Raw genomic sequence first — 13137 nt, forward strand, 5'->3', positions numbered from 1 at the left:
TAACTCACCAATTTCCTCATATAATACAGTATTTTTGTAAGTCCTTAATATTTAGGGAAGGTGGTTTGTAAACGTAGAAAAAAAGATTCTCAGAGACATTTGGGTTATTGTTAGGTACCTAATCAGGATAACCTTGTTTTGAAATAAAATATATCTCATCAACACCCCCAAGCTGCCATTAAGAACCACATCAACTGCAAAATTATTTCAAAAGTAGAGATTGCACCTTTTTTTAGAACCCCAACCCTACTTTCAAGCTGGAAGTTGTAGTTTTCTGCATCTGCCCAGTCCAAAACAAAGCCACAAAAGGAACTGTAAGTTACTTCACTAATGTTAAGGCTAATAAGGATGTTAATGTGGGAATTACCCATGGTACAGCTGGGGAGGGATACTAGCAACAGGCATCACTACACATTTTGAGTCACTAGTGAACTCAGCACTTTCTGATCTGTCCACTCTTAACAAACTAGGGCTATTGAAGAAAGACTGCAAAATACAAGCCCACGGAAGCCTTGGAGTGACTTGTTTTCACACAACCTTATGCAACTACCCAGTGTAACAAATTCTTTCATTTCAAATTATTTTTCAATAATGCTTGTGTCTGTGCATAATACTAACCAAGACCTGGTCCCAATTCCAACCAAGGTCTCTACAAGGCTGCTAGAATGCAGATTTATTAAAAAACAACAACACAGTCCCTAGCATTTACAAATTCCATTGTATTTTTCATATTAATGTGATTACAGAAGCCAGTGTCATGACCAAGTTACAGTATAGGTTTCTCATACAAATGAATCTTGAAGTTTTAGTTGGTTACAATATTTACAACTGCATTCCCATAAAACATGCCATTATTGTAGTCAGTTAGAAAGCTCTCACATTCTAATAAAAGATTTCCTTATTCCAGAAGTCTGAGAACATTATGCAGTACAAGAATAACATTAAAGTTTACAAATACAATAAATTTGCAGTGGTTAGGACCAATGATGTGATATTTCTCTACATTGTGTCTCATTATTCCTTTCTTAGCATTAATTACAACAACAGCAAATTCCTAAAGCTAACTTAGACTTCTATTAGTACGCCTTGTACGTATGCTGCACTCAGGTTCTGATAGTACTGGTGAACTTGAAAGACACACCTATTTTGGCCTTCAACTTAAAAAAAGCAAATATTAAGATTTATAATGTGTAGCGAAATGAGTCAGACATTTTGCACATGCATTCTCTCATTTATCACTCCCATAGTTGATTCAGTTTTGTCACTAGTGTTACTGAATCAGTAACTCCATAAATATTCCTTTCTGATTCCTTTCTATTTTTGTGACGATCATTGAAATCACTAGAGAACAAAGATCATTTGTCAGAAAGAATCTGCATCTACCTGCATGTGCAAAGCCTGCATTAAGTCAGTAACAAGAGTAAGCCCATTGCAATTTTAATAGCTTTACTGGTTAAATTACAAAAGATAAAGGCTATACAGTTGCAAAGCACAGGAAACATCATATATACAATTTGGAAGAAATACATCTCTTGGAATCTGAGATCAGTGCTTAACCAAACAACAGATGTAGTCGCCTTTAACTTTGTTGGAAGTGAAAACCATAGTCCCCTGCATTAAGCAAAAGGAGCTTGGATGTTAAATAAGTTCTTTGGCACTCACCTGTTGTAACCATTCAAAGAAAACGCACCCTGTGGAGATGCAGATGTGCTGCTCTTAAAATAGTAAATACATCCCTCATGGATAATCACAAATCTCAATGGCCCTGGAAAGATAACAAAAAAAGGTGAGCAAAATATAAATCCAAAGGCAGTACATTAACTAGAACCTCTTAACTTGGGTAGAATTATCGTTTAAGATTTTAGTAATCTTATTAATCATTATAAATGAGCACAAACTAGTTAAGTGACAGCTCGTTCATGATTAGTCACATGGTAAAGCTGTCTATTCACAGAGTTTCAGGACTAAGGGTAGTATGTGCTTCCCTCATTTGAGAGGCAGCGGATCTGATAACTTCAAAAGAAGCCTAAGAGACTGCAGGTGCTTCTTTACTAGACGAATAAGCTAATGTAAGAATGCAACTTAAAACAAAATGGGAGGAGGGTAGCCACAGGCTACAAATACATATTTATGTCCATCCCCCCAAAACTGTGACAGCATCTCCCTCTTCTTTCACCTCAAGTACATAAAGCTGCCAATAAAACTATGTTTTATTTTCTTTTTTTAAAGGGGCCACTTTATCAAAGGCAGTAATCTTTGTCCTTAACTATATTAGTATAGTTTACTTATAAACAGGGATAGCAAATGAATAGTGTATAAATAAACGCAAAATCTTAAGTTTTCTCCATGTAAATAGATTCTGATTCCAGAAGCAATTACTGTTTTTAAGTACAGCCTAACGTTGGCAGTGAGAAAATCTCCATTTCACAACTGCAGTAGGAGATGGGGACATTTTTCCAGTACAGAATAACAGACTGCAAAAAAAGCTGAGTACCAATTTCTCTTAGAAAAGAATATTTGAAATTGATACATATCCCAGGAATCTGCTTCTGTCTTTAAATCTTACTTGTGAAGGACTTGATAAGAGATTTAACCAAGTAAAAGAAAATCAACCACAAAATTTATCATCTAAGATTTATAGTTCCAAAACAATTAAAGGAAATTGTTTCAATATGGGTCTTTCATACATATATTCTAGCAAAATTGTAATTCAGTACAGACAAAGTAAGCGAAAGAACAGCTTCATTAAATAGTCTGCTAACATGAAATGTGGCCCCAAAATGGCCCCAAAGGCAGGCATTTAAAACATTGAATTTAGTTAATACCTCATTCAACTTACACTTCAAGATCTGCAGCTGGGTGCCTCCCTTTTTATGAAGATACCCTGATTTGGTCACTCCTCCAGGCATTGTCAAAAGGTTTTGTGCTCCAATTGCCTTCATTGGGACTGGCCAGACCTGCTCCTGTGAGGCCATCGTTCTGCAATTTAGAATAATTAAAAACAGTTTAAAACTTAGGTTTTACTTTAAGAAGTGAGTACTGAGAAACAAAGCTTGTTTCTTTAAACAAGTTTTCCAAACAACTAACATGGTTCAGCAGTCAAGTATGTAGCACAGACGGGTGTTCACAGATTCCAGGAAGTTTCTAATGTATAAAAAAACATGGTGCAGAAAGTCCCGATTTATTTTTATACAGCTCTCAAAAGTGATTGACAGTTGTCGAAACAATGGAAGAGTGCTTAGTAAATGTTATTTAAGTATTTATATTTTAAAAATGCCCCAGGTTAACACTGTGAGACTTAATCAGGCAGGTGACTAGAAAGAAAAATCAGTTTCTTCACCAAAGTTCTAAGCCATGCATGTATATAAAATCTAATTTTCTGTATAATGAAGGAATCAACAGTTATATTTTAGTAACTGCAGTATCCAGTACTACCTACTCCTTATATTTGCATGTTTTATTCTGAATGAAATCATTAGTATATAATCTCATACTGGATGTCATATGTGACAGCATCCTGTGCCAATGAAGTTTGTCTCAGATTGCTGCAGGCTTACATTTAAATTAGATATTAATTATTAATGCCATGCTCCAACAAGCACCTTCGCAGTTAACACTTCTTCTGCGGTCATCTTAAACAGGTTACCAAAAAAATTAGTTTGTTAAGTAGTATTTTTTTTCCTGTCTGATATATCACTATGACACCTACCTTTCTTCAACTGTTAATGGAACTAGGCTAAAAATCCTACTGTGTATACAGAAAAGAAATCATGCATGAACTGAATGGGAAGTTAGACCTAGACATAAAAGGATCTGTTATCCTCAGGTGTAGGGCTAGAGACCTTCGCTGGTAAGAGGCAAACTAATAAAGTTCCAGTTAATTAGTTTCTGATAAAGGAATGATGGTTTAGAACTGAAAAGCTTTTAGTGGAGGACTGAAATCTAATGGATCCTGCTTGCTTCTCCTTTACCCAAAAGGGACAGTAAGGGAAATCAATAGTGTAGCTCAGCATGGGAATCCAAGAGCCTACAGCACAACACACCTACCCGAGCACTACTCTCTCCAGCCTAAGATGACAACTTGAAGTACTCATACTGAAAAGAATAAGCAAGTAATACAGTTTTATTGAGGGATTAATTGCAACAGCAGAGAACGTATCCCTTGTTATATGTGTTAGAAAAAACCAGAAATGCAAGTCAATTGATCTTTCAGTGGATCAGCTTAGGATTTAGATCTAGCTGCTTGCCCTTTGCTGATGATGCCTGTGTAGGGAGGTGTGGAAATTACTAGCAATGTCTACTAGGAGAGTTTAAACTCAATTAAATTCTCTAGGCAGCCTAGAAAACTTAATCACAAAAAATAGGTTTTAGTCCCTAGTGTTATAAAACAGGCACAAGCAGAGAAGATAGGATCCAAGGCCCTAGAAAGGTCCTCACAGCAGACACTGTAATGCGCCATGGTTTCCCAATTTTCCTCCAGGACCTTCCTGCTCACCAGAAGGTAAGTTACTTTTGTTGTATTCAGCTATATCCTTCCTTCTGCTATTTCCTCCCTGTTCTTATTATATGATTGAGGTCCTTCCAAGCTGAGTTGTTCCTTCTTCCTCCTCCCCACAATGAAGTTTCTAGCAACAGGTCCAAGAAGCAGCTACACACAGGTATTTTATAGTTTTTAAGAATTTTTTAAAAATAGTCATAAAAGTCAACACCACCACCACCACCCCCCCAAAAAAAAAAAATCCTTCAAATTAATTCTCCACATCTTGCAGAAAAGACAAAGTGAGGGAAACAGAGAGCATTAACCAGCTGGCTGCTGATAGCAAACCACACTGCAGTACTGCGAAGAGTGATTTCCTTGAAATGAGGAATGCAAAAGCAAGTCCTGGGCTAAATTTTTCTTTCAAGAACAGACACATCAACATTCAAACATTAGAAGTTAATTTATGATGAAGTTATTATTTCAGTCTGTTTCTAGTTACATTCAGAAAAAAGAATAAGTAAAAATGGAACCTTTATATTCAGATATACTCTGATGTCAGTTTTCTTGAACTAACTCTAACATTAGTCTCAATGCCATCCAACAGTTTGAAGTTCATCATGGGTCTTCAAATCCTGTGTGATTTTACTACAAAGAACAGAACAAGAAAGGACTTAAGCACCTAGCCTTTGGTGTGAAACTGTTTCAGTGTTATGTACTTAGGTTGAAAACATATCAGAAAAGGCAGAGTTAAATGTCTCAGAGAGGTTATCCAAAACAACCAGTAAGCTGAGATTTCTAAGAAGCCAAAGACAAACACAGGGGACAAGGGTATCCCACCCTAGGTAAATACAGAAAACAAATATTTGACTAGGTCATGTTGGCCTTCACTATGGGAGTAGACTACTTAGACTACTTGCTAAAGCATGCCTGGATGGGGCATTTTCTCCTCCACCTGAAAAGCCAGAATATCAGGCAGACAGAAAAAAAACATTAAAAAAAAAAAGTGGAAGCAGAAGAACAAGCAGTGGAAAAAATAAATAAATCCAGTTCTACAGTGTGATGACTACAGGCTTTAACTGAGGGGAAAGGACAGCAGAGTATCAGGTTCTGCTTCCTCTATTCATGATCATTTCTTACTTTTAGCTACTTACTATAAAATGGTCCCGAGAATGGACACCAAACCTCAGAATTTCCCCATCCCAGCTAAGTGAATGAGATGTAGCTGAACTCCAGGCAAGCAAGTACACATTGTAAGAGCTAAAGAGCCCACCTAATATACCGGACTTTTCAATAGATTTTGAGGCTGCTACGCCTATTATCTGCATCTGTGGCTTATACCACTCCCCATCACATCTGTAGACTCCTCAAGCACTTTCATCTGCAGACACACAGGAAGGACACTGGTATTCTGAACTGAAGTATTTGGTAGGCTTGTAAAATCTATTTAAGTACTTGAATTTAGTCCCAAGCAGATTTCTCTTCTTTTCTTGACGGTACAAAACAACTCTGGAAGGACACTAGATGCTATTTTGCATTAAGCTGCTGGGAGAAAGCTGTCAAAACAATGCAACCAATGGATCTTTATTGTAGCAGTGGGAATAAGGAAAATCAAATGGTCTTGAAGATTTTTTTGGCCTTAGCATCTACAATATGGTTGCCTTTAGCTCACTGAAGTGGGTCCGTTCCTTCCACTCTTATTTTTTTTAATACATTACATGAGGAAACAGATCGATGTTGCATTACCAGGTATATACAACAGCAAGCACTGAAGTCACTGTAGAGCCTGTTAGCTCCATGATCATTAAGAACAGAAAGACATCTCCAAGTTCTTTCTTATGCAGTTACATTCTTGCACTACATCCAAAGACCCCACTACAAATTTTCACCCCAGGTGCATCAGCAGAGTCTCACAATCCAGATGGAGCTTACAATGAAGCTAACAGAAAGGGCCCACTAAGTGAAATCAGAGCCAAGCCATGCTCTGACGCTGGTCCTTTGTTACAAACAGAAGGTACCATTACTCACACATCATTTTGTGCAAGCTTCTAGTAATAGCTACCCACTTTATTCTTCTTTCCACTCACCAAGGAATGTGTATCTTTAAATTACCCATCAAGCCTCCAAACCTATTATAAGTGACTATGGAATCAACCTTCTGCCCCACTGAAACAGCACTGAACTGAACCCTCTGAACCAGAAGAGGACAGCAGCAGACAGTGAAAGGCCTTGCATCACTTTGTTTCTCAGATGATCCCCATGACAATTCTATGCCTGTGAGGGAAACGAGGCCTTAGAGTTTAGTAGGAAAAACAGTGGAACGGGAGTTTATAGGATTTGCTTCATCGTTCAACAGAGCTTTTGGAAAGACACAACAGTGCAGTTCACTGCAGTTCAGTCCAGAACAGTGTCACTCTCTCGAGCATGACACACAGCTTATACAATTACTATTGTAATTACTTCATATATACAAACTGGTCTGCCAGACTAAAAAACAAACCGATTTGCAGTGTATTGTTAATGTATCAATAAAGTCAGTCCAAGTCTATCACATGAGTATATTTCTCAAACACTATCAAAATGAGCTACTTTTTATTTCAAAGTACCATGAATAACAGCATGAAAAAATGTGAAATTACACAATTCATCATGTAACCTAGATAATGCCAGTTTCCTCTGAATCATAACAATAATGTTACCAAGCTCAAACTCTAAATAGAGAGTAGACTTCTGTTACTGTGTAGTATGCAAGCGTATACATTTGTGAAGTAATTTTAACCTATCCCCTCAGTCAGCATATATAGAATACCTAGATTGGAGGTTAGGGCATAGCTTTACAGGGTAAAAGTCCCTCCACAAGTAAAAATAAAATTCTGCCACATTAAAAGTCTGGAATACATTATAGAAGAACACTTACCCCTTTTGGCCTGAAGAGCTATTGGTATTCAACCCAATTAAAGCAAGTACAAGCTGAATCAACTAAGGATTGTATCCTGGAACAGCCATGAGTCCTCAGTTCTTGCTTAACTTCAGCAGAACATATGGCAGATGTGATCATCTCCACATCTTGCAGTATATAGGCATAAAACCCCTCATCTCTGAAACTACAGCTGCCAAAACTTGTATTAGAAGTTCTTACTTTTTATAATAACATTTATGGTCTGTCCTGGAGCCCAGTTTGGTCATGCTGAAAACAAATAAAAAACAGCTTCCAAAGCTGCAGTACAAAAATGAAACCCGATCTGAATTTGTAACAAGTATCTCTATGCCAATTATGCCTGAGAACTTTTTAAACTCCGTAATATCCCATAACCTCTAGTGTTTAAATTCTGTTTTGAAAGTAAAACCTAGCAAAGCAAGATGCTAGTTTCCTTCTGAACACATAACTTACATATAACGTTACATATATAACACACAACTTACAGACACAAATGCACTCCTCATATAATGCAGAGAGAGACTTAAGTTTCAGTCTCTACAAAAGGCTTAACCAAAAATGAGGCAGCGTTACATACAGCAGCACTGTAAAATAAAAGCTTCCCCAATGTGCTCTGAGCAATTCTGAACAAAATCTAGTTCTCTAATTCAACCACCTAAACCTTTAGCATCTGTTCTTAAAACCACTTTCTGCAAAATTCTCAGGTCTCTTTTCCATATATTAACCATTCTTCAGTATTTCTAAAATACTCTTCCGTATCTCTCATACGTTTTTGGTTACACATTCCATTTCTTAATACTTCTAACAGCCCCTTTCACAATAGTCTCTCAGAAAGATTAATAGCACAGTACAAACACTGTGAAGTCAAATAAATCTTACAGGACAAAGGAAACAGAGAATGAAGCCCAACTGAAACACACTGTTGTAAGCAAGTTTACTCAGTTTAACTTGCTGTGCTTTTCTGGCAAATGTTTCCAACCAAGACTCGCCTCATCTCTTTGCCCTTCAATTCTTTAGTCTTGAATTTTCTGCACGAAAGTATTTTATCCCAAATACCATATTCTACTCTTAGTTTTAGACTGCTCTCTACCTAAAAGAGAAGATGACAGAAATACAAGCCACAAATATGCACTAACCTGGTGACCATTCCTGATCGACACATAGTTTTTCTGCCAACAGTTTCCCCAAATGATTGTTTCCTTTGTGATGACAAAGCCATCAATAACTTAGGACCCCTCTCAGGCATGACAGGAACATCTCTGCACTTCTCCCGGTTCTGTGTATTATAAGGTAGCTGCTGTACACTCAACACACAAAAGGAAAAGAAACTCTGCCCCAACTGCTTGTGCATCTGCACTGCGGCCAAAAGGGACGCCTAGGCAATGACTTGTTTCCTTTGTTACTTCCTGTTTCCCCCAGTGTTAGCAGGCAGCACTATCTTTGTCAGATTTCCCAACTTCCCAGAGAGGTTATAAATCAAACCCTGCATACCTCAGACATCTGTCAGACGTTGAGCCAGAAAGCAGAGGGGGTTTTCCACTGCTCGCTTGCTTCCTACTCACCTTTCAATCAACTACTTTCCCATGGGAGAAAAAGAAAGTAGTCCTTTTTTCTTACAGTGGACTCAGGCTCTCACACCAGCAGAGGCACAGCTCAGAAATGCTGCCTGTGCTTCTGAAGAGCCTGTGCTTCAGGTATTTGCACTGCACCACAAAACTACGATAAGTATTTCATCTCTGTTTTCTTCTTTGTAGCTGGAGCTTGTCCTTCCCTCTTCAACCCAAGAAATTAACAATAGCCATTTTGAAAGATTATGCAGCATGTATGTGCTTTAGAGAGTCTTGCCTGTACATTTGATGCTATGCAAACCACAAAAGACAATAAAGTTCGAATCCAAGAGGCTCACAACACAAGGGCAGCAATTCTACAGGACAAGTATCACCAACTGATGATGAATAAATGCCATTGGTTTACACTTATCTTCATCTGGACCTCCTAAAAGGATTCAAGTGTTTCACTGACTGTCTGGAATTAAAGAACACCCCGGACTAGAACATTCAAGTAAGACAAAAACAGCTAGGAAGTTTCAGAATGATGGACAAAACCTACACACATAAATATGCCAAGTAAAGCTTACTTCATGTATTTTTGTGGAAAATGACATCAAAATAGAAGGAAGAAGTTTCTATACAATGTCTTTTCTTTGTGTAAACTACCCAACACTCAAAGCACAGAAGAAAATAACATTTCAGATACTGGCCATGGCTGTATTGGCTAGAAAAGCAACTCTCTTGTCTTCACCGCAGGGCATCCATTTGCCCTACTTTCATAGTCAGGCTATATAGGAAGGGGAAGCAAACCATAAATGCCACACACCTGCTGTTAGCTAAAAGGATCAGCACATCAACACAAAATCCTGATGCTCTTTAATAAGAATCCATATCCAGTTGTCTCAGTAGCTTAATTAACAGATTTTTCACACAGAAAAGATGTAGAGGACTGCATCTCCGCAATTTGTGAATTAAATTCACTTGCTTTATCTGCTACAATATCAGTTACCAATTTAGACTTTAAGCATTAACACGCAATGCTTTAAAGCAATCTTTCCTTCCCCAGTTCTCTATCTAAGCATACTCTTCTAAAGCTTGCATTACCATCTTTGCAACCTTTATCTCTACCTCAGTAAAAAGAGATGATCAAAACGACAGCATTTGAGTGTATGTAACACTAGAAAAATATCAGTTCCTCTTTCCCTTTTCTGGTCTGACACACAAGTCTCGGTTTTCCCCTCCGAACTCCACAACTACAGTACGATGCTCTTTGGCCTCCACAGACTCATTTTAATCATCCCTCATTTATCCAGCACATGTTCCTGAAGTACTGCTTTTCCACCCTAACCTTTCTGATCCTGTCCTCTCCTTTTGTTCACTTAAGCATTCAGAAATACAGTATTTTTCATTTCACATTCTAAGATCCCCTTTTTATTTTTTTGGTGATTTCCAACACTAACAAGATGGTCACAGAGTTAGAACAGAAGCCATTTCATATGTGGACACACACAAGCTGGTGTTCCGCTAGGGAACAACAACAACAACAAAAATTTTAGCTGTTTCACAGTTTTGTAAGAATGAAAATTCAACTTAACTTTCTAGACCAAACATTAAGCAAAAGGGTTGTGTTTCAAAATTGCAAATAAAGAGTCCAAAGACACATGAAATCTTCATGGATTTGATTAACATGTCTGTCAGGAAAGTGAAAGAGAATTAAATATATCCTTCCTCACAACACAAAAGTCTGTCTTGCAAGGAACTCTGGTATATGGTTTTCAGACCACTAACCTTCATTTATCCCTACAAAAATCAGTGGTGAGAAGGAACCTTGCACCAAGCTAGCCTAGGGAAAATTTCACTTAAAAGGAGTTACTTCATTTATTTAGCATTATGAGATTTCACTCAGATAACCTTAAAAGGAAGAACCAAAGCGTCAGGAACCAACATTTGGATTTCATTCCAGCCGGGCCACTGCATCAGTCAATCCTCTCTGCCACTGTTAGGAACAGCTCTTGCTCCCAGTCAAAAGCAATCCTACTTATCTTTAGTTAATGGAAAGCAAGAGCAATCAAATATACATCTAACACTATGCTGTCCTTGTCAGTGTAAATTCAGTAGTCTAGCTGAAGGGTTGAGTTGTCTCTGCAGCAAGAGAGCTTCCTCTTGCTGACCAATTTACAGGAAACTGCAAGAATGGAGTGTAAATAAAAGCAGCACAAGAACACAGCAACAGGAGAGGCAGAAAAATTAACAAATCAACAACAAAAACAAGCATGAAAACCACTTTCCTTCAGCTGCAGCAAGTAGTCAGCTCAGTAATCAAGTTCTGTTCAGAATAAGGTAAGAGTTCATACATTACATATTTCCATAAAAGCCTACAGTATAGTAAGGCATTAAAGAAGGCCACATTCTGTTAAAAGTTTTACTGACTTTAATAAGCTTGGATCAGGAGTAGATAAGCCTACAGTATAGTAAGGCATTAAAGAAGGCCACATTCTGTTAAAAGTTTTACTGACTTTAATAAGCTTGGATAGGAGTAGATTATTATGAGTTTTATTATTTCATTAATTCTACCAAACTTATTTAGTCCCAAGTTTCCAGATCACATCAGAAACAAATCCACTATATTGACATAATATATGTCAACTGTATACTCTACAACTGCAGATTGTAAAAGAGCAAGTGTAAATTACTCGCCTGAATCCTTCATCTGCTAGGTAAGGCAGTCCTGTGAAAATATGAATAACCACGCATCAGAATTACTACTGCTGGGTGATCTGCAGAATTATAACTTTAAAAAAAAAAATAAAAAAAAAAAATCAGCACAAAGGGAAGAAATGAGGCCAGAACTTCCAAAAATCCTCTTTCAATGCTGAAAGAATTCCTACTCTTTAAGCTTCAACTATCATTCCCCCATTCAGCTTACTTAGGAAGAGCTGAAGAAGCCTTAACAATATTTTTACTTATTTACTTACATATATTTCAGAAAGTAGCTGGAGCCTTGATAATATATATTCAATCCAAAACTGAGAAACACTTCAGGTCAAAAAACGTCTGAGCTTCTATTTATATCCCACTGCTCTTAAGTTCTGAACATCGATGGACATATTGTTGGCTTGGAACTTCAAAAAAGCCAGCCAGCACTGGTCTGCAATAAATTAGCCATACTTGAGAGAAAGAGAGTTATCAATTTTAAAACTAAGTTGTAACTTTTCTTGGTTGTTTCACCAGCTTGGCAGAAGTCCTAGAAGATACTGACTCTGATTTTGGGATACGGTTAATTAACTTCATATATTGCTCAGATGTCTGTAGACCACAGTACAGCCGCAAAGTATTTGCAGTACATGCATAGCTTGTAAAAAACAAATTATACTGTGCAGCTGGAGAGAAGAACTTTCTGCAAACTGTCAATATAAAAACATTATCATTTAACAGATTCTCTTACATCAGCTAGCCTTAAAAAATAACTTAAGACTTCATACTGATGTAAATATGGATTAAATTAAAATCAGTACAGCTATCCTAGCATAATTTTCTATGTTGGCAATTGTAGTATGAGTAGCTTTTCAAGTTAAGTTTAAGAGATTTCTACTGAATCAAAAGGCCCCTCAACACTGTATAGGAGCATTCACCCAGCAAGTTAACTGGGTATCAAGTCTATGCCAGTCAGACCATACCAGTAACACTTCAAATGGAAGGCAAGTTCTTAAATAATTTTGCTGCTTACCATGTTTCTTCAAATAAATTCAAAGACACATTACCAGGGCAAGACTTTCATTCTCATTTACTATTCAAACCAGATGGACAGGTTCTTTGTTCCTTTTAACTGTTACCTATACATAAGGTCCTTGTAAAAAACACTGTAAATGTAGCTATGGTTATGATTAACTGGTATCTTTCATCAGTGTTTGTAGAACAATTTAGACCATAGTTAAAAAAACCCACATAACTGAGCAGAAGTACAAACATGACTGCCAAAGTCCTATTCCTACAGACAGCTGCGCTGCAGACAACTGCAAAGGGAATTTCCCCAAATACACGTAGACACTTAAAGTGGGAGTTTCCAGAAATTATTTATTTCCTTGGCAGAAGTATTTGATTATAAGATATTACTGTTGAAACAGTTTTAATGCTAGGCTGGTTTGTCATGAACTGCATACAATTCCATCACT

General features: G+C 37.3%; 1 protein-coding gene across 12 annotated transcripts in view; it reads right to left on the minus strand.

Moving 5' to 3' along the window:
• SH3BP2 (SH3 domain binding protein 2) overlaps positions 1 to 13137 on the minus strand; it is a 93642-nt gene that overhangs the window by 11356 nt on the left and 69149 nt on the right. For 7 of the 12 annotated variants that reach the window (XM_049833326.1, XM_049833357.1, XM_049833346.1 and 4 more), the window contains 2 exons: positions 2840 to 2979; positions 1663 to 1765 (listed from right to left, as the gene is read on the minus strand). In XM_049833326.1, coding sequence (XP_049689283.1) covers positions 1663 to 1765; positions 2840 to 2975 — 239 coding nt within the window. In that variant the 5' untranslated portion in view covers positions 2976 to 2979. Of the gene's footprint in view, positions 1 to 1662; positions 1766 to 2839; positions 2980 to 3087; positions 4696 to 5010; positions 5143 to 8551; positions 8763 to 13137 lie in introns of those variants that run through there. The other 5 variants (XM_049833309.1, XM_049833257.1, XM_049833265.1 and 2 more) reach the window with 5 other exon arrangements.

Source organism: Accipiter gentilis, chromosome 3, assembly GCF_929443795.1.
Source record: "Accipiter gentilis chromosome 3, bAccGen1.1, whole genome shotgun sequence".
Lineage (NCBI taxonomy): Eukaryota > Metazoa > Chordata > Aves > Accipitriformes > Accipitridae > Astur > Astur gentilis.